General features: G+C 44.9%; 2 protein-coding genes and 1 pseudogene across 2 annotated transcripts in view; 1 reads left to right on the top strand and 2 right to left on the bottom strand.

Annotated features, from left to right (window-relative positions):
• The window catches only part of LOC121273590, a 101,748-nt pseudogene extending 96,159 nt beyond the window's left edge, over positions 1 to 5,589 (bottom strand).
• The window catches only part of LOC121273703 (zinc finger protein 229-like), a 1,112,939-nt gene that overhangs the window by 1,053,175 nt on the left and 38,840 nt on the right, over positions 1 to 20,924 (bottom strand). The gene's annotated exons all lie outside the window — the stretch shown is intronic.
• On the top strand, positions 14,643 to 16,521 carry LOC121273715 (zinc finger protein 664-like; the record flags this gene model as incomplete). The annotated part of the gene is made up of 2 exons (XM_041180879.1): positions 14,643 to 14,699; positions 15,568 to 16,521. A coding segment is annotated over exon 2 (591 nt), but the record flags the coding sequence as incomplete, so codon positions are not given.

Below are 20,924 nucleotides of genomic sequence, written 5' to 3'. Positions count from 1 at the left end.
TATTCTGTGTGTCTGTTTTTTTTAAGGATAGAGAGGGCCTTGAGAAAGGGCAAGAAAGATTCACAAGGATGATCCAAGAACTGAGAGTGTTTCAGTTACATGATGGATTTAACAGGCTGGGCACTTTTACCCTAGAATAGAGAAGGCTGAGGGCTGACTTCATAGAGAACTTTCAAGGTATGGACAGGTGCCATGGGGTTGATGTCATCAAATCATCACTTTCGGTACAGGAGAGAAATTCAGAATTAATAATTCTAGTTCACATTGAACATGTTTCACCCTCTCGCACTGTAAATCTCTGTCCACCACATACTCCCTCTGCTTTATTGATTGAAACACTAATTCATCCTACTATTCTCCTCCAGCTTTCCCCCAATTCTCCTATCCTGAAGGTGCTGACTCTCGGGTTCAATTTCACATTTACCGATTGCCCTCCCCAATATGTCACCCAGGCATCGAAATCTTTACACCTGAAGTTAACAAATTGTTTCGCTAAGGGGGCATCACAATCAAATCCATTGACTACCCACATGTACTTTGTGTCAAAGCGAGGACACTGCGCCTCCCACCCCCACTTTCCATCCCAGTCCCAGAAGTTTGGCGACATGGCACCGGATGAGTAATGGCGGCCGCAGGTCCCACAATCCCCCGCGCTGAGGAAACCGCTCAATCTGCCGCGCGGTCGGCCAGCCCAGGACTGCACATGTCCAAGGGCGAGGGGACGCTGCGCATGTGCGGGGAGAGAGCCCGCCCCCCCCTCACTTCATGCTGAGGGATTGACCAATAGGAAGATTAGAGGATCAGAAGGACTCTGGTCCTCCAGCCAATCAGTGCGCGGGCTTTGTGTGAATGAAGACGAAGCTTCACACAGACTAAAACTTCCTCCTGTGTCCAACATCTGTGAGAAAAACACTTTCTTTTCTCCCCCTTTCCATTTCTTTTCTCATACTGGGGGCAAATTGTTGACTTGCAGGAACTGAAGGGAAAGGAAGTGAATCCAGGGAGGGTGCAGACTCTGGAAAGGTTGGCCTTGGCCCAGGTCTCTCTCTCTCTTAAAGACATTGACATCCTTTGCTCCCTCAGTTTGACACATTTATTTGTCTGGCTAAAAGGATGGTCTCTTTCCTAATGTTCACAATTAAAGGGGTGGTTTCCCCAGGAGATGGCTGACATTTACAGGGGCAGTAAATTAATATTGGTCAGAGATATGTCTAGTGGTAGATTGGTGTCCCATCCACCACCCACACACACACAGTAGCAGCCAGTGTGTACCATCCACAAGATGCACTGCAGCAACTCACCAAGACTCCTGAGACAGCACCTTCCAAACCCACAACCTCTACCACCTAGAAAGACAAGGGCAGCAGACACATGGGAACACCACCACCTGCAAGTTCCCCTGCAAGCTACTCACCATCCTGACTTGGAAATATATCCCAGTTCATTCACTGTCGCCAGCTCAAAATCCTGGAACTCTCTCCCTAACAGCACTGTGGGTGTACCTACACCACATGGACTGCAGCTGTTCAAGAAGGCGGTTCATCACCACCTTCTCAAGAGGCAGTTACGGAAAAGGCAATAAATGCTGGCCCAGCCAGCCCACATCCCATTACAGAACAGAAAGACTCTTTGGTTCCGATCGGCTCCCCATGACAAACAAGAACAAACAGGCCACATTGCCCCATTCAGTAACTTGAATACACCCATTATCTGTTCACCTCTTCCTGAGCCTGACTGGCTTCTGCTGTCTCGCTCTGTGTGGAGATTCTCACTGACCATTTCTGGTCACTTTCCTCGCCAGGCACCAAACTAGAATGTTACCATCCCAGTCAGGACTGTTCATGTTTAAAGAGAAATCTGAACAGCCAGTGATTAACTTAAAGAACTAGGCCACAAAATTTCACATTTTTAAATGAAAATGAACTTTACTGTATATATAAAAAAACTGAACAAAGTAAGCACTTTACCTGAAAACCATAGTTAAAACTACGTGAGCTGTGAATCCAGTTTTTCTTTCACTCCCTCCCCAAGAGTTCCCTTATCTTACAAAATGTTGAAGGCTCATTCACTTTCTTTAGCTACCAGCCCAAAGGTATGCCACAGCCTTCTGGAATTTACTTTGATTTGTGCCCAGTTTCCCAGTCTGGCACCCAGACTTCCAGAGCTTTCTCTCTTTGAGGATTCCACTGTCTTCTTGAGCTGACATTGGACAGACCAACTGCTTTTTCCAAGTCGGCTCCCACAGCTTCTTCACAGCTCTGTCCAAGCTCACTGTTCACGCTGACTGCTTTCTGCCACAAGGCCAACTGCCTTTCACCATCAGGACCCCTGGAGATTTCTTCCTCCAACTTCCAGCTGGGCAAATCTTCCAGCCTCTTTTCCCCTCACACAAACTCCAAGTAAGCTGCAGCCTCCACAAGACCAACAACTCATTCTTATGTTGGTCAAAATCTTCCTTGGTCACTTTGAGAATATCACTCAGATACTTTTTGTGATCAGGCAGAAAGGTTTGATATTCTTAAGATAAAAGCAAAATACTGTAGATGCTGGAAATTCAGAGAAGAGTCATACGGACTCGAAATGTTAACTCTGTTTCCCTCTCCACAGATGCTGCCAGACCTGCTGAGTTTTTCCAGCATTTTCTGTTTTCATTTCAGGTTTGATATTCTTGTTTGGTCTGATCATGAAACAATTTGTAATCTTTCAGTTTTTCCACATCCCATTGAGGATGAATTTTATTTAACTCTCTGTGAATGATGTCGACAGCTGCTTCATTTTGAACTTTGATTTTTCTTTCTAGTACTTTGAGTTTTCCATGCGATTCACAAATTCTGTCTCTCCTTTGGCCACTCTGGCTTTGTAGCAACTTTCTCTAACGAGATAAAATATCCCCAAATTCCGTCCTCAGTGAAATGAGGTGATAGGCGAAGATTCTTTGTCAAATCAAAACTCGAAGTGGGACTCGACTCCTCATGTGAACTATTAGGTTCTCTTTCACCAGCTAAATTAAGCTTTTCTTTAGCCAGTTCAAAGTTTCCAGTTTGTTTAGAACATAAGAACATAAGAACTAGGAGCAGGAGTAGGCAATTCAGCCCCTCGAGCTGATCTCATTTTGGCCTCAACTCCAATTTCCTGCCCTCTCCTCATAACCTTTCAACCCATTACTAATTAAAAATCTGTTTGTCTCCTCCTTAAATTTATTCAGCGTCCCGCATCCACTGCACTTTGAGGTAGTGAATTCCAGATTCATGGCCCTTTGAGAAAAGTAATTCCTCCTCATCTATGATTTAAATCTACCACCCCTTAGCCTAAAATTATGGCCTCTCATTCCAGAATGCCCCAGAAGGGGAAACATCTGCTCCACGTCTACTTTGTCTATCCCCTTTAGCATCTTATATACCTCAATTAGATCTCCTCTCATCCTTCTAAACTCTAGCGAGAATAGGCCTAAACTGCTCAATCTCTCCTCATAAGACAAGCCCCGCATCTCTGGAATCAATCTACTGAACCTCTTCTGAATCGCCTCCAGTGCAACTACATCCTTCCTCAAGTAAGGGGACCAAAACTGTGCACAGTACTCCAGGCGCGGTCTCACCAATGCCCTGCACAGTTGCAACAACACTTCCCTATTTTTATACTCAACTCCTTTAGCAATAAATGCCAAAATTCCATGTGCCTTCCTTATTACCTGCTGTACCTGCAGATCCCTCTGCACTGAAGCATTCTGAAGTTTCTCTCCATTAAAATAATAAGTCGCCTTTTTATTCTTCCAACCAAAATGGATAACCACACACTTATCCACATTAAACTCCATCTGCCAAATTTTGGCCCTTTCACCTAATCTGCCCTCTCTTTGAAGCTCTCTGTCTCTTTCCTTATCTGTTTCCTCCCTTTCTGTATCCACTGGAGTCTAGAAGAATGAGAGGTCATCTTATTGAAACATAAGATCCTGAGGGGATTTGACAGGGTGGATGCTGAAAGGATGTTTCCCTTTGTGGGAGAGACTAGAACGAGAGGACACAGTTTAAATATAAAGGGGTCTCCCATTGAAGATGGAGATGAGGAGAATTTTTCTCTCTCGGAGGGTCACTGGTCTGTGGAATTCACTTCCACAGAAATTAGCAGAAGCAGGGTCATTGAGTATATTTAAGGTTGAGTGAGAAAGATTCCTCATTGACAAGGGAGTCAAAAGTTATAGCTGGTAGACAGTGAAGTAGAATTGAGACACAATCAGATCAGCAATGATCTTATTGAATGGCAGAGCAGACTTGAAGGTCCAAATAGCCCACTCCTGCTCCTCATTCGTATGTTTGTTGTGTAAGACTGCTTTCTGCCACAGGATGAACTGCCTTTCTGGGTGAGCGTCACTGCAGATTTCTTCCTCCAGCTCCAAGTGAGGCAAATCTTCCAGCTTCTTTTCCACCCTCACCAACCGAGTGAGTTGCAAAGTACCCAAGACCAAATCTGTGACTGTCTTCTCTGAGAAACATCCAGATAAATTAAACAAAAGGACCTTCTAACCCCCAGAGCCCATCTCCATGGCAAAGTGGCATGTTTCAGGAGGTTCCAAACTGAAATGCAAACTAAAAATTGATGATTTTCAAAACACCCTTTCATTTGGTGATTCATATGAAATATGAAACCAGGTATTTGCAACATGTTTCAAAAAGCATCAGCCGCTGGAAGCAAAGTCATGAGACCAGCCAGTCCAGCAGAAAGAAACCCTCCAACCCTCCCACACCATCAGAATGAACATGGTTCAGTCCTGGATGTGATTAACAGCAGCAGTAACAGCAGAATCCAACCCTGGAATCACTTGTGAACTCGCTGGTGTCTCTGCAGGCTGGATAACTGAGTGAATCCCTTCCCACACTGAGAGCAGGTGAATGGCCTCTCCCCGGTGTGAACTCGCTGGTGTGTTTGCAGGCTGGATAACTGAGTGAATCCCTTCCCACACTGACAGCAGGGAAATGGCCTCTCCCCAGTGTGAACTCACTGGTGTCTCAGCAGGATGGATGAATCAGAGAATCCCTTCCCACATTCAGAGCAGGTGAACGGCCTCTCCCCGGTGTGAATTCGCTGGCGTGTCAGCATCTTGGATAGCTGAGTGAATCCCTTCCCACACACAGGGCAGGTGAACGGTCTCTCCCCAGTGTGAACTCGCTGGTGTGTCTGCAGGTTGGATGACCAACTGAATCCTTTCCCACAATCAGAGCAGGTGAATGGCTTCTCTCCAGTGTGAACTCGCTGGTGTGTGAGGAGAGTGGATGAATCACTAAATCCCTTCCCACACACGGAGCAGGTGAATGGTCTCTCTCCAGTGTGAAATCGATGGTGTGTCACCAGGTTTGATAACCGACTGAATCTCTTTCCACACTCAGAGCAGGTGAATGGCCTCTCTCCGGTGCGAACCCGCTGGTGTGTCAGCAGGTTGGATAACTGAGTGAATCTCTTCCCACACTCAAAGCAGTTGAATGGCCTATCTCCAGTGTGAACATGTTGATGAGTTTCCAGCACTAGATTGGAACTGGAATCCTTTCCCACCATCCCCACATGTTGATGGTTTCTCTATGGTGCGGGTGTCCTTATTTCTTTGTATGTTTGATGATCAGTTGAAGCATCATCCACACATACATGTGTACGGTCTCTCCCTGCAGGGAATGGTGTGTTAATTTTTCAGCCTGTGTAACTGGTGAAAGCTCTTTCCATAGTCATTGTACTGGAACACTCTCACTCAGGTGTGTGTGTGTCTCAGTGCTTTTCCCGTCCCCCTGATGTTTAAAATCATTTTAAGCAGACAAACAGTTCTCCTTTGAGTTTCAATGACCGATGATATTCAGCTCCTGATGAATTGAGTGATTCCATCAGATCACAACATGGTGCTTAGTTTGAGATATTTGACTGTAAATCCTCCCCTTCTAATATCCTGCAAAAGAAGTTTGCAAAAGTCATCACTGTCAGTACAGGATAGAAATTCAGAACAGACAATTCTAGTTTCTGTGGATCATTCTTTCCTCTTTTATCCCAACAGTCATCCCAGACACTCTTCCTCCATTCTCACTCTGCTGTACCTAATATACACCCTCCCAATTGTCCTGCAGGTGCTGACTGATGCTGATCAACAGATAGATCCGTGCTCACTGCTTCCTGTCCTGGGCACAGGGACCTGAAACTCTTTATGCAGGCTGCTAGCCTTTTGATTTCTAAATTACTGGAATAAAAATGTGTGTAATACTGTGCACTAGAACTGTGTTACTTGCTTGGAAATGGAGGGAGGATGCAAGGAAGAACTTTCTTTGGGAGCAAGTGGTGATGACCTGGAACTCGCTGCCTATGAGGCTGGTGGAAGTGGAGATGATCAATGATTTCAAAATTCAATTTGATGGGCACATGGAGGAAATAAACTTATAGGGGAATGGGGATATAGAGGGGGTATGAGACTGACTGGATTGCTCCACAGAGTCGGCAGGAAGTCTAGTGATGACTCCAAGATTGGAAATATATAATGTAGCTATAGTTCTATATTATAAGACTAGAAATAATAATAAATGAACTTTAATACAGAACCATGAATAATTTATATAAAATATATACCTTATAACAAGACAAGACATATCTCTGTCCGATATTAATTTACTGTCCCCTTAAGTGTCAGCCATCTCTTGGGGAAACCACCCCTTTCATTGTGAACATTAGGAAAGAGACCATCCTTTTAGCCAGACAAATAAATGTGTCTAGCTGAGGGAGCAAAGGATGTCAATGTCTTTAAGAGAGAGAGAGACCCGAGCCAACTTTTCCAGAATCTGCACCGTCCCTGGATTCACTTCCTTTCCCTTCAGTTCCTGCAAGTCAACAATTTCCCCCCGGAATGAGAAAAGAAATGGAAAGGGGGAGAAAAGAAAGTGTTTTACTCACAGATGTTGGACACAGGAGGAAGTTATGGTCTGGGTGAAGCTCAATCTTCATTCACACAAGGCCCGCACTCTGATTTGCTGGACGACAAGAGTCCTTCCGGTCCTTCAACTGTTCTTATTGGACAATCCCCCGCATGAAGACAATGGGGCAGTGGAAGCCTTCTTTGGCGCGGGAGACCCTTTAACCCCCAGGTGAGTTGAGCGGTTGGCCAATGGGAAACTCCATTCTCTGCTCATGCGCAACTTCCCATCTCCCTTGGATATGCGCAGTCCCGGGCCGCCAGCCCGCGTGGCGGCTAGAGCGGTTTTCCCAACAAGGGGGATTGTGGGCGCTGCCATCGCCATTGCCCATCCGGAGCCCAGCTCCAAACCTCTGGGACTGGGATGGAAAGTGGGGGTGGAGGGCATAGTGACCTCACCCTGACACAAAGTACATGTGGGTAGATTTGGATTTGATTGTGACGTCCCCTTAGCAAAACAGTATTGTTAATTTCGGGTGTAAAGATTTAGACAACTGGGGTCATATTGGGGAGTGCAATAGGTGAGTGTAAAATTGAACCCGGGAGTCAGCATCTTCAGGGGAGGAGAATTGGGGAAAAACAGGAGTAGGATAGTAGGATGAATTAGTTTTAAATTCAATAGGGAGGAGGGCTTGCATTGGGGGATCGCAGATGTTTATAATTTGAAGGAGAAACATGTCTTACAATAATTAGAATTGTCACTTCTGAGTTTCTATCCTGTATTGACAGTGATGACTTGATAACGTCAATCCTGTTGCACCCATTCATAATCTTGAAGTCCTTTATCAGGTCAACCCTCAGCCTTGGCTTCCCCAGCCTGTTCACTCTATCCTCTAACTTAAACATTCTCAGTTCTGATATCATCCTTGTGAATCTTTCTTGCATCTTCTCGATGTTCTCTGTCACTTTAAAAGGGGTGTATAATTAAAATTTAGGCTCAGTTTAATTTGGCTGCAGGCACCTAATTTCTCAATTCCAAATTGACCCTCGAAGATACTTTAGTTCAAAGGAGACTTAAGCATCAGGCAAGACTGGACTCTGGAGTAGCAAAAAATACTTATTTAAAAGAAAAAGGTTTACTTATGAAATACACAAGCGACTTTCCCCACCTCAATTGGGCGATCACCCCAGGTAGAAGTGTGAATCTTCCTCAGGTTTCTGAACCAACAGCGATTTCCCACAATCCTGCCCCAGGAGTCCCTCAGTTTCTCCACGAATAGAGTCCAACTCACAAGACCAAGATGGTTCTTGAAATCCACTTTTAACGCCTGAATTAATATTAACTCATTTCGAATTCGGCCTGTTGTCATTAGACAATTAGTCATTGTCGTTACTAGGTTAGTTTTATTGGTTTCAATCCTTTCCGTACATTGTTCCATGGAGCAGAACAATTGGACTGTTCAGGATCTTTCTTTTTATCTGAGGTTAGACAATGTTATGGACCGAGATGGGAGGATTGCGCAGTTAATTCTAGCCCCACATCTTCACGGGTCATAACAATTGTTTAAATGTTTAATTCACTCACAAAACAGGTCAATTGTTACCTTTTGATACTGTTATTCCCAGCTGGAAAAAACTGTAACCAGGCTTCTTTCAGTAAACACAAAAGATTGAATTATTATAAAACAAATTACTTTTTAAAAATAAGTGAATGAACTAGTTAACATACAGCTTGTAGTTTAGAAGTGCAATGATTTTCCCCTTTTAAAAAAAAATATTTGCACCTCCATACACACACATACACACAACAGGACAAAACAAACACAGTCCCCTGGAGAAGCTGGAGTATGGCAAAGTTTCTTTTAAAAGGATAACATCTGAAGAGATCACAATATTGTTGATCTGGTCACAATAGGTCTGGAGATTTCTTCAGATGGATTTTTTGGTAAAACTGTCCTTGATGACTCTTATTTGTCACAACTCTGCAGACCTTAGAAAAATAGACAAATTACGCTGATGGGACATTTTTGAGGAAGGTTTAAGACAAAGGTGGGGCAGAGAAAGGGAAAGAGAGAGTATTTTTTGCTTGATTCTAGGGCACACACATACTCTCAGACTCAGGGTTCTAAAGGACTAAGATGTTCAAAGAATACTTCTCTTAGGCCAGATGTTTTTAAACAATCAGCAAGAGCCTTCAGCCTGGCAACAGCATTCTTTGTTAATTTAGATAGACAAAGTATCTCTTCCCCCTCCAGGTGTTCCCGCTGGGTAGCTTAATTCAGCTGTGGTTTATTGAAGAATAGCCCATTCACAGCCCTGAATTAAAATTCCAGACTTTTAAAAATAACTCAGGAGGGAGAATGTCCAAAATTTAATGTTCTTCAAATTATCCAAAAACGGGCTCCTCACAACAAGATCATGAACGGTTTACATCGAGGAAATAAAGAGAAAATGTTTCCACTGACAAATGGATTGTTAACCAGAGGACACAGATTGAAGGTGATTGACATAAAAGCCAGACGGGAAATGAGGAAGATAAATCTTTACAAAGTGAGGTTTTGTGATCTGGAATGCACTGCCTGAAAGGCTGGTGGAAGCAGATTCAACAAAGGGAATTGGATAAATACCGGAAGGGAACCAGTTTGCACGGCACATGGGGAAAGGGCAGGATAGTGAGACTAATTGAGTCACTCTTTCAAAGAGCCAGCACAGGCTGAATGGCCTCCTTCTGTGCTGTGAGATTCTCTGATCACAGATAAATAAATGTGTCTGTAATATGTACAGTGATTTCAATAATGTCTGGAATTCCCTTTGTGGCGTTTCAGAATTTTATCCCTTTCTTTCCAGTTTAGTTTCAGACAAAGAGAACAAGAGCAAATCACTTTCAGTACATTGAACAGCCCCAATGTCTATTTTCAGCCAGCATTACACAGGGAGAAAAGGGCTGAATTCTCAGACCAGCAAGTCAAGGCTCCCTCTTTAGATGGCCACTTCCCACAATGGATTCAGTGGCCTCTGAAGGAAAGCAGCCTTGGTCCACACCGGGAGTTCCTGCCCCCCCCCCCCCACCCCCCCATCAGGGTTTCTCAATGCATTTCACTGCCAACTAAGCTCTTTCTGAAGTGTAGCCACAACGGGAAATGTGGCAGCCAATTTGTGCACAGCAAAATCCCACAGTTGGCAATGTGATGATTACCATGTCTCCTGTTTTTACTGATATTAAGGGATAAATATTAGGCCCCAGGACTAGTCCCCCTCCAGTATTTATCCAATTCCCTTTGTTGAATCTGCTTCCACCAGTCTTTCAGGTAGTGCATTCCGGATCACACCACCTCACTGTGTAAAGATTTATCTTCCTCATTTCCCGTCTGGCTTTTATGTCAATCACCTTCAATCTGTGTCCTCTGGTTAACAACCCATTTGTCAGTGGAAACAGATTCTCTTTATTTCCTCGATGTAAACCGTTCATGATCTTGATCACCTCTATCAAATATCTTAGCCTTCACTGCTCCAAGCAGAACAACCGCGGTCTCTCCAGTGTGTTCACAACACTGAAGTTCCTCATTCCTGTCCCCGTACTAAATCCCTGCACCCTTTCCAAGGCCTTGACATCCTTCCTGAATTATGGGGCCCACATATGTGGTTCATTTCTAGAGAACTAGCATTGAAAAGCAGAGAGATGATGTTTAACTTGTATTGAAGCTTGGTTAGACCATGCTTGGAATAGCCTGAAGTTTCTGGGTCCCCATCATTATAAAAGGGATAGAGAGGTGTAAGCTGACCTGGACAGTAGATTTTAGTTTGACTCGACCATCCTTAGGGAGTTTTTACACTACATTCACTGTATTAAGCTAACAGGGTCAAGACGGCATTTTATACTAACACTGGGCTAAAAAAGCCATGTATTCTGTATCATCCTTTACATGTAATTAATCAAGAGTTACCGTGGAATTACTAACATGCCAGAAACACACTGAAATAAGTAGTGAGACTCAATGTATAACTGAAGAATAAGTAATTAATCAAGTTGTTGTTAAGACTCAACAGGATGCTAATGTTCAAAGTTTAAAATATTAATTTACTGCTGTAAACACTGTCCGTGGCAACAGAGATCACTCCACTACAGTCCATGGCCGTCTCAGGCACCTGTAAGAGGATGCATGGAGGCTTGTCTAAACTCAGATATAAGAAAGGTTCTGAACAGTCCCATTGTTCTACTCCATGGAACAATGTACGGAAATAGTTAAATACAATCAAGTTAACCCAGTAACAACAATGACCAATTGTCTAATGATGACAGACCTGATTCGAGATGAGGTGATGTTAATTCAAGGGTTAAAAGTTGCTGTTAAGAACCATCTTGGCCTTGCAAGTTGGTCTCTAGCTGTGGAGATACTGAGTGACCCCTGGGGCAGGATTGTGGGAAATTGCTGTTGGTTCAGGAACCTGAGGAAGATTCACACTTCTCTCTGGGTTGTTGCCAAATTGAGTTGGGGAAAGTCACTCGTCTATTTCATAAGAATACCTATTTCTTTCAAATAAACACTGACATGATTTGTTATTTCAGAGTCCGGTCTTGCCTGATGGTCAAGTCTCTTTCAAATTAAAGCATTTGAGAAGGTCAATTTGAAACTTAGGGGTTCAGTTTGGAACCTAGTAATTAGGTGCCTGCAACCAATATTTACATACCCCATTAACACTGACAGGGGACTCTAGAAGGTGCAAGAAAGATTCACAAGGATGATACCAGAACTGAGAGTGTTTTGGTTACAGGATGGATTGAACAGGTACGGAATATTTTCTCTAGAAAAGAGAAGGCTGAGGGCTGACCTGATAGAGGACTTTAAGGTTATGACAGGGTGCGATAGGGCTGATGTCATCAAGTCATTACTGTCAGTACAGGTCTGACAATTCTAGTTGTCATGGAACAAGTTTCTCCCACTTGATCTAGAAATCTCTGTCCCCCGCAATCGCCCACATTCTTATTGATTGTAACAGTAACTTACCCGACGATTCTACTCCAGCTTTTCCACCAAATTATCCTCCCCTGAAGGTGCTGACTCTCGGGTTCAGTTTCACACTCACCTATTGCCCTCCCCAATATGTCACCCAGGTGTCTAAATCTTTACACTTGAAGTGAACGAACTGTTTTGCTAATGGGGCGTCACAATCAAATCCAGTGACTACCCATATGTACTTTGTGTCAGGGCAGGGTCACTGCGCCCCCCCACCCCCACTTTCTATCCCAGTCCCAGGAGTTTGTAGACTGGACTCCAGATGAGTAATGGCGGCCAAACCCCCACAATGCCCCGCGCTTGGGAAACCGCTCTATCCGCCGTGCGGGCAGGCGGTCCGGGACTGTGAATGTCCAAAGGAGAGGGGAAGCTGCGCCTATGTTGGGGAGTGCTCAGCAAAGGACTTAGTTTCATATCCTTACGCCCTCTTTTCAATGAATTTCGGGCTCGGCACCTTACACCACATCAACAATTTCCAGTTCCCTGGCCCCAACCGCCTCCTCTTCACCATGGACGTCCAATCCCTCTACACCTCCATCCCCCACCAGGATGGTCTGAGGGCTCTCAGCTTTTTCCTCGAACAGAGGCCTGAACAATCCCCATTCACCGCTACTCTCCTCTGTCTGGCTGAACTTGTTCTCACACTGAACAATTTCTCCTTTAACTCCTCTCACTTCCTCCAAATAAAAGGTGTGGATATGGGTACCCGCATGGGCCCCAGCTATGCCTGTCTCTTTATGGGGTATGGGGAACATTCTTTGTTCTAGTCCTACTCCAGCCCCCTCCCACAACTCTTTCTCTGGTACATCGATGATTACTTCGGTGCTGCTTCATGCTCTCGTCGGGACCTGGAAAAATTTATTAATTTTGCTTCCAATCTCCACCCTTCCATCATTTTCACATGGTTCATCTCTGACACTTCCCTTCCCTTCCGTGACCTCCCTGTCTCAATTTCTGGTGATACAGTCCACCAATATCCATTACAAGCCTACCAACTCCCACAGCTACCTCAACTACAGCTCCTCACACCCCGCTTGCTGTAAAGACTCCATCCCATTCTCTCAGTTCCTTCGCCTCCGTCGCATCTGTTCTGATGATGCTACCTTCAAAAACAGTTCCTCTGACATGTCCTCCTTCTTCCTTAACCGAGGTTTTCCACCCACAGTGGTTGACAGGGCCCTCAACCGTGTCCGGCCCATCTCCTGCGCATCCACCCTCACGCCTTCTCCTCCCTCCCAGAAACATGATAGAGTCCCCCTTGTCCTCACTTATCACCCCACCAGCCTCTGCATTCAAAGGATCATCCTCCGCCATTTCCGCCAACTCGAGCATGATGCCACCACCAAACACATCTTCCTTTCACCCCCCCATAGCGGCATTCCGTAGGGATCGTTCCCTCCGGGACACCCTGGTCCACTCCTCCATCACCCCCTACTCAACCCACTCCTACGGCACCTCCCCATGCAAACGCAAGGTATGCAACACCTGCCACTTCACTTCCTCTCTCCTCACCATCCAAGGGCCCAAACACTCCTTTCAAGTGAAGCAGCATTTCACTTGCATTTCCTTCAACTTAGTCTACTGCATTCGTTGCTCCCAATGCGGTTTCCTCTACATTGGAAAGACCAAACGCAGACTGGGTGACCACTTTGCAGAACACCTTCAGTCTGTCCACAAGCATCACCCAGACCTCCCTGTCGCTTGCCATTTTAACACCCAACCCTGCTCTCTTGCCCACATGTCTGTCCTTGGCTTGCTGCATTGTTCCAGTGAAGCTCAACGCAAACCGGAGGAACATCACCTCATCTTCCGACTAAGCACTTTACAGCCTTCCAGACTGAATATTGAGTTCAATAATTTTAGATCTTAAACTTCCTCCTCCATCCCCACTCCCGTTCCGTTTCTTCCCCCTCCTTTTTATTTTTTCCAATAATGTATGTAGATTTTTCTTTTCCCACCTATTTCCATTATTTTGAATGTATACCACCAATCATTTATCTAAACCTTTTATGCCCTTTTAGTCTTATTTCACCCCACCCCCACTAGCGCTATCTGTACCTTGGCTGTCCTGCTCTCCATTCTTAATTAGCACATTCCTTTAGATAACATCACCACCTTCAACACCTCTTTGTTCTTTTGTCTGTGACATCTTTTGGTTATCTCCTCCTATCACTGCTTGCTTGTCCCAACAACCAACCCCCACCCCCTTCTCTCTCTACCCACCACCCACCCACCCCCCCCCCCCCCCCGCCACCCACCCCCCCCCCCCCCCCCCCCGCCTTAAACCAGCTTATATTTCAGCCCTCTCCTATTTTTACTTAGTTCTGTTGAAGGGTCATGAGGATTCGAAACGTTAACTGTGCTCTTCTCCGCCGATGCTGCCAGACCTGCTGAGTTTTTCCAGGTATTTTTTATTCTTTGTTTTGGATTTCAAGCATCCGCAGTTTTTTGTTTTTATGTGTTGGGGAGACGATGGCCTGCACATGTCAGCCTGCGGGTTTTCGGAAGGAATGCGCATGTGCGGGAGTGAGGTTGGGACCGGAACAAAGCCCGCGCTCTGATTGACCGGGGGAACCATTGTCTGTTCCATCATTCAGCCTTTCCCATTGGACAACATCTCAGCGCGGCTGGCGGGCAAAGTCTCTCCTTCGTGGGGTTCCGCCCCTTATTGTCTTCAGGTAGGGAATGGACCAATGGGAACCCGGACACACCGGAAGGACTCTAGTCCTCCAGCCAATCAGAGCGCGAGCTTTGTGTGAATGAAGATTGAGCCTCACACAGACTAAAACTTCCTCCTGTGTCCAACATCTGTGAGTAAAACACTTTCTTTTCTCCCCCTTTCCATTTCTTTTCTCATTCTGGGGGCAAATTGTTGACTTGCAGGAACTGAAGGGAAAGGAAGTGAATCCAGGGAGGGTGCAGACTCTGGAAAGGTTGGCCTTGGCCCAGGTCTCTCTCTCTTAAAGACATTGACATCCTTTGCTCCCTCAGCTTGACGCATTTATTTGTCTGGCTAAAAGGATGGTCTCTTTCCTAATGTTCACAATTAAAGGGGTGGTTTCCCCAGGAGATGGCTGACATTTGCGGGGGCAGTAAATTAATATTGGTCAGAGATATGTCTAGTGGAAGTTATTTATGATTCATTAGTAACAGATATAGTCATTACAGCACAGAAGGAGACCATTTAGCAATTCAAGTCCATGTTGACTCTATGTAGAGCTACACACAGCCCCATTCCCCCTCTATATCCCTGTTCCCTTGCAAGTTTATTTCCTTCAAGTACCTATCCAATTTCATTTTAAAATCATGAATCATCTCCACTTCCACCACCCTTGTTGGCAGCAAGTTCCAGATCATGGACAATCACTGCCTTAAAAAAAATCTTCTTCAGATTCTCCCTGTCTCTCTGATCAGGCATTATTCTTATTTGACGCTTTTCACATCATGGACGGGAAGCAATGTGTTTGCATCTGTCGATCAGCATGAATCAGCCCCTTCAGGAGAATTGGGAGGGTGTATATTCAGGACAGCAAAATGAGAATCAAGGGAAAGTGTGTGGGACGGAAATTTACAGAGTTTGGGAACAAGAGAGGGAAGAATTTTCCATAGAAACTAGAATTGTCTGTTCTGAATTTCTATCCTGTACTGACAAATGATTTTTGTAAACACCTTTTACAGGATATGAGAAAGGGAGGATTTTCAGACTGAAATCTCAAACAAACATTGTGTCAAGATCTGATAGAGTCATCTAATTCATCAGGACCTGAATATCATCGGCCGTTGAATCTGGAAGGAGAAATGTTTGTCTGTTCTGTCTGATCCCAAAGGTTTTCATCATCTGTGTGACTGGGTAAAAACCGAGACACATACACCTGAGTAAGAGTGTTCCAGTGAAATGAGTGTGGAAAGAGCTTTAACCAGTTACGCAGCCTGAAAATATATCACACTATTCACAGCGGGGTGAGGCTGTGCACGTGTTCTGTGTGAGGACGAGGCTTCAACTGATCATCAAACCTGGAGAGTCACAAGGACACCTGCATCATGGAGAAGCTGTGGAAATGTGCGGACTGTGGGAAGGGTTTCCGGTTCCCGTCTGCGCTGGAAACTCATCGACGCATTCACACTGGGGAGAGGCCGTTCACTTGTTCCACGTGTAGGAAGGGATTCACTGATTCATCCACCCTTCGGAAACACCAGCATGTTCACACTGGGGAGAGGCCGTTCACTTGCTCCGAGTGTGGGAAGGGATTCAGGGATTCATCCCACCTGTTGACACACCAGCGCGTTCACACCAAGGAGAGGCCATTCACTTGCTCAGAGTGTGGCAAGGGATTCAGTCATACATCCCACCTGCTGACACACCAGCGAGTTCACACGGGGGAGAGACCGTTCACCTGCTCTGTGTGTTGGAAGGGATTCACTCAGTCTTGCAACCTGGTGATGCACCAGCGGGTTCACACTGGGGAGAGGCCGCTCACCTGCTCTTTGTGTGGAAAGCGATTCAATCACTTATCCAACCTGCTGAGACACCAGCGAGCTCACAGTGGAGAGAGGCCATTCACCTGCTCTGAATGTGGGAAGGGATTCACTGATTCATCCAACCTGCTGAGACACCAGCGAGTTCACTCCGGGAGAGACCATTCACCTGCTCTGAGTGTGGGAAGGGATTCAATCAGTTCCCGAGCCTGCGGAAACACCACTGACCAATGGAGAAGCCATTCACCTGCTCTGAGTGTGGGAACGGATTCTCTCAGTCACTACAGCTGCTGACACTCCAGCAAGTTCACAAGTGATTACAGGAGTTGGATTCTGCTGTTATTGCTGCTGTTAATCACATCCAGGACTGAACCATGTTCATTCTGACACTTGGTGAAGCGGGAGGGTCAGAGGGTTTCTTTCTGCTGGACTGGCCGGTCTCACGACTTTGCTTTTAGTGGCTGATGCTTTTTGAGTCTGAGAGTGCCCATTTCCACTAAAATGATTCACAAAAGCTGATGAAGGACATTTATTTCATCCTGGATAGTAAATAGTGTTTCTTCTACCGTGACAGGTAGATCTGAAATAAATGCATTTGCCTCTGTTCCATTGAGTCTCGAGGCTGGAGAGAGGATTTATGAGAATGACACGAGCCATCAGTTAAACGGTGCATTCTCCATGGCAATGCATCCACTAATCAGAGTCCATTTGCCAACCAATCAGCACTCTCCTCTCATAAAGTATAAATTGTTGTTCCCTTTACATTTTTTATTCTTGCGAATGTTCTGGTGAGTGCAACTTCGACGTCTCTTTTTTCCGCAATTACTGATTTAATTAACAAACAGTAACATATGATTGAATAAGTAGTGAGCCTTAATTAAGTTACAGTTAATGAATCAATAATGAATCAGTAGTTATGGTAAAAGACTGAGTTTTATTTGCTGTAGAAATGTAAAACCTTAATTGCTGTGTATGTAAAGAATGTGCAAGGAAGATAAATGTTCTGTCAAGAGAGACCTTCTAGCTCTGATTGTCCTCAACATTTGAATCTGTATGAAGAAGGGATTGGATAGAATCAGATAAAGGGATAGCGAAACAGTTTTAATGTATTCCTGTCTAAGACAATGAGAGAAGATGCTGGACATAATTGAGGATCCAATTAATTTAGCTAGGAACCAAACTGACCAATTGTCATGTTACAAAAGGCCCAACTCTGAAGTGAGGTAATGGTCACTTTGGGGACATAAGTAGAGGTTCTGTAGGCCTCCCTTGCTAGCCAAGTACTGAAGACTCCCGAGGCCGAGTTCCAAGGAAATTATTGTCAGAGAAGGAGCCAGACTCCCGAGAGCGAATTCAACAAGAATTACTGTCAAAGAAGGAGCCAGAGAGGGTTACGCTTCTACAGACTGATCACCCACATGAAGTTGTAAAAGTCAATGTCTTAAAGTTGTGAAGTAAACATTTTTCTTTTAATAAGTTTATTTTTAAATTTACTATCCAGAGAATTCTGCCTTTACCTTAATTGGTTGATGTCTTGTCTGAACCAAAGTGATTTTCTTAAATGGCAAGTTGGGGGTGGCTGAAATCAATTAAATTACAGATAAAAAGATCAGGTAACATCAATCTTAAATTTAAAAGTGTGCATTTATATAGTATCTTTTGCAACTACAGGATGTCCCAAAGCGCTTTACAGCCAATGAAGTACTTTTGAAGGGCAGTCACTGTTGTAATGTAGGAAACGCAGCAGCCAATTTACACACAGCAAGATCCCACACACAGCAATGTGATACTGACCAGATGATCTGTTTTTAGTGATGTTGATTGATAAACATTGGCCACGACACCAGGGATAACTCCCCTGATCTTCTTCAAAATAGTGGCCATGGGAACTTCTATGTCCACCTGAAGCAGCAGACAGGGCCCTTGGGTTTGCACCTCGTCCAAAAGACAGCAGCTCTGACAGTACAGCACTCCCTCAGTGCTGGCACTTGGAATGTTGGATGTGATTTTAGTCCTCAAGTCCCTGGATGGGGACTTAAATCAACAACCTTCTGACTCAGAGGTGGGAGTGTGATCCACTGAGCCATGGCTGACACAGTAGACAGTACAACATTAGAAAGGGAAATTAATCCTTTATGATCCCGCTCTTTTTTCTTCCAATGTCTAAGCCAATAATAAAAACCCTGATGTAAATAACATGTATTTGACTGACAAATGTTGAAGTGTTGGTTCAGAGCCACAGGTTTCAGATTCCCATTGATCCTCCAGCACCTTTCTGTCTCTCTATTGCTCGTGTCAATGACAGCCCGGCGACGGAGCTGAGGGCTGAATTTAGCAGAGAATAACGGGGCCTGCACCCCAGTTGGGAAACTGCCATGTGCGTCGGACTGATAGAGAGACAGGAAGGTGCTGGAGGACTGACTGGGAAATGGGCCTCCAACCAATCAGGGCACGGGATGGGGTGACTGGGGCTGATGGTGACCTGACCCCCAGGGTTCAGTGTCTCTGTGTCCAAAGCGGGGAGTCATGGGAACATGTTACAGAGGAGCCGAAGAGAAACCATTTGGGTCCAGAACATTGTGCACGTCTTTTCACTCTGGTTGTCTTTGATCCTCAACTAATTCTATGTTCTTTTTAACCATGTTCTGTTTCATTAAAACACTTCTATCAGTAAAAATATTTGATTCTTCCAGATTTTTCATGATTGGATTTCTGCACTTTTGGGAAAGTGGGTGAGAGGGGTTGGCAGGCTCCTTAACAGAATGTGAGTCCCTCTAAGGTAATTGGCAAAGGAGCCAGAGAGAGAGATGAGATTTCATAGAGCATTCAGCCTGACTTTGGCAGTGGGGAAAATTCTAGAGTCCATTATAAAAGATTTAATAGCTGAGCACTTGGAAAATAGTGGTAGACTCGGACAGAGTCAGCATGGATATATGAAAGGGAAATCATGCTTGCCAAATCTACTGGAATTTTTCGAGGATGTAACTAGTAGAGTTGATGAGGGGGAGCCAGTGGATGTGGTTTATTTGGACTTTCAGAAGGCTTTTGACAAAGTCCCACATAAGAGATTGGCGTGTAAAATTAAAGCACATGGGATTGTGGGTGGTGTATTGAGATGGATAGAAAACTGGTTGGCAGACAGGAAACAAAGGGAAGGAATAAAGGGTCTTTTTCTGAATGGCAGGCAGTGACTAGTGGGGTACCACAGGAATCGGTGCTGGGACCCCAACTATTCACAATATATATTAATGATTTAGATGAGGGAACTAAATGTAATATCTCCAAATTTGCAGATGACACAAAGCTGGGTGGGAGGGTGAGCTGTGAGGAGGATGCAGAGATATTTCAGCGTGATTTGGACAAGCTGAGTGAGTGGGAAAATGCATGGAATATGCAGTATAATGTGGACAAATGTGAGGTTATCCACTTTGATAGCAAAAACAGGAAGGCAGATTATTATCTGAATGGCTATAAATTGAGAGAGGGGAATGTGCAACGAGGCCTGGGTGTCCTCATAAACCGGACACTGAAGTTAAGCATGCAGGTGCAGTAGGTGGTAAAGAAGGCAAATGGTATGTTGGCCTTCATAGCTAGAGGATTCGAGTACAGGAGCAGGGATGTCTTGCTGCAATTATGCAGGGCCTTGGTGAGACCACACCTGGAATATTGTGTGCAGTTTTGGTCTCCTTATCTGAGGAAGGATGTTCTTGCTACAGAGGGAGTGCAGCGAAGATTTATGAGACTGATTCCTGGGATGGTGGTACTGACGTATGAGGAGAGATTGAGGCAGTTAGGATTGTATTCATTGGAGTTCAGAAGAATGAGGGGGGATCTCAAAGAAACCGATAAAATTCAAACAAGAATAGACAGGGTGGGGGATGCAGGAAGGATGTTCCCGGTGCTGGGGGAGTCCAGAACCAGGGGTCACAGTCTGAGGATACGGGGTAGACCATTTAGGACTGAGATGAGGAGAAATGTCTTCACCCAGAGAGTGGTAAGCCTGTGGAATTCGCTACCACGGAAAGTAGTTGAGGCCAAAACATTGTATGTTTTCAAGAAGGAGTGATATAGTTCTTGGGGCGAAAGGGATCAAAGGGTATGGAGAGAAAGCGGGAGCAGGTTATTGAGTTGGATGATCAGCCATGATCATAATGAATGGCGGAGCAGACTCGAAGGGCCGAATAGCCTACTCCTCCTATTTTCTAGTTTCTATGCTTTTTTTTTAACACAGCGAGTTGCTCTGATCTGCCTGCAAGCAGATTCAATAGTATATTTCAAAGAGCAAGTACTTGAAAGGAAGGAATTTGCATGGCTGTGGGGAAAGAACAGAGCAGTTGGATGAATCAGAGAGTCCTTTCAAAGAGATGGCAGGGGCATGATGGGAATTCCAGACATTGTTGACATCACTGTACAAATTACAGACCCACATTTATTTATCTGTGTTCACAGAATCTCACAGCACAGAAGGAGGCCATTCAGCTCATCGTGCCACTGCTGGCTCTTTGAAAGAGCTACTCAATAGTCCCACTATCCTGCCCTTTCCCCATGAGCCCTGAAAA

The sequence above is a fragment of the Carcharodon carcharias genome, assembly GCF_017639515.1.
Source record: "Carcharodon carcharias isolate sCarCar2 chromosome 27 unlocalized genomic scaffold, sCarCar2.pri SUPER_27_unloc_1, whole genome shotgun sequence".
In the NCBI taxonomy this organism is placed as follows: domain Eukaryota; kingdom Metazoa; phylum Chordata; class Chondrichthyes; order Lamniformes; family Lamnidae; genus Carcharodon; species Carcharodon carcharias.
Note: the sequence above shows the minus strand (reverse complement) of the source record. Positions and strands in the feature narration are given on the sequence as shown.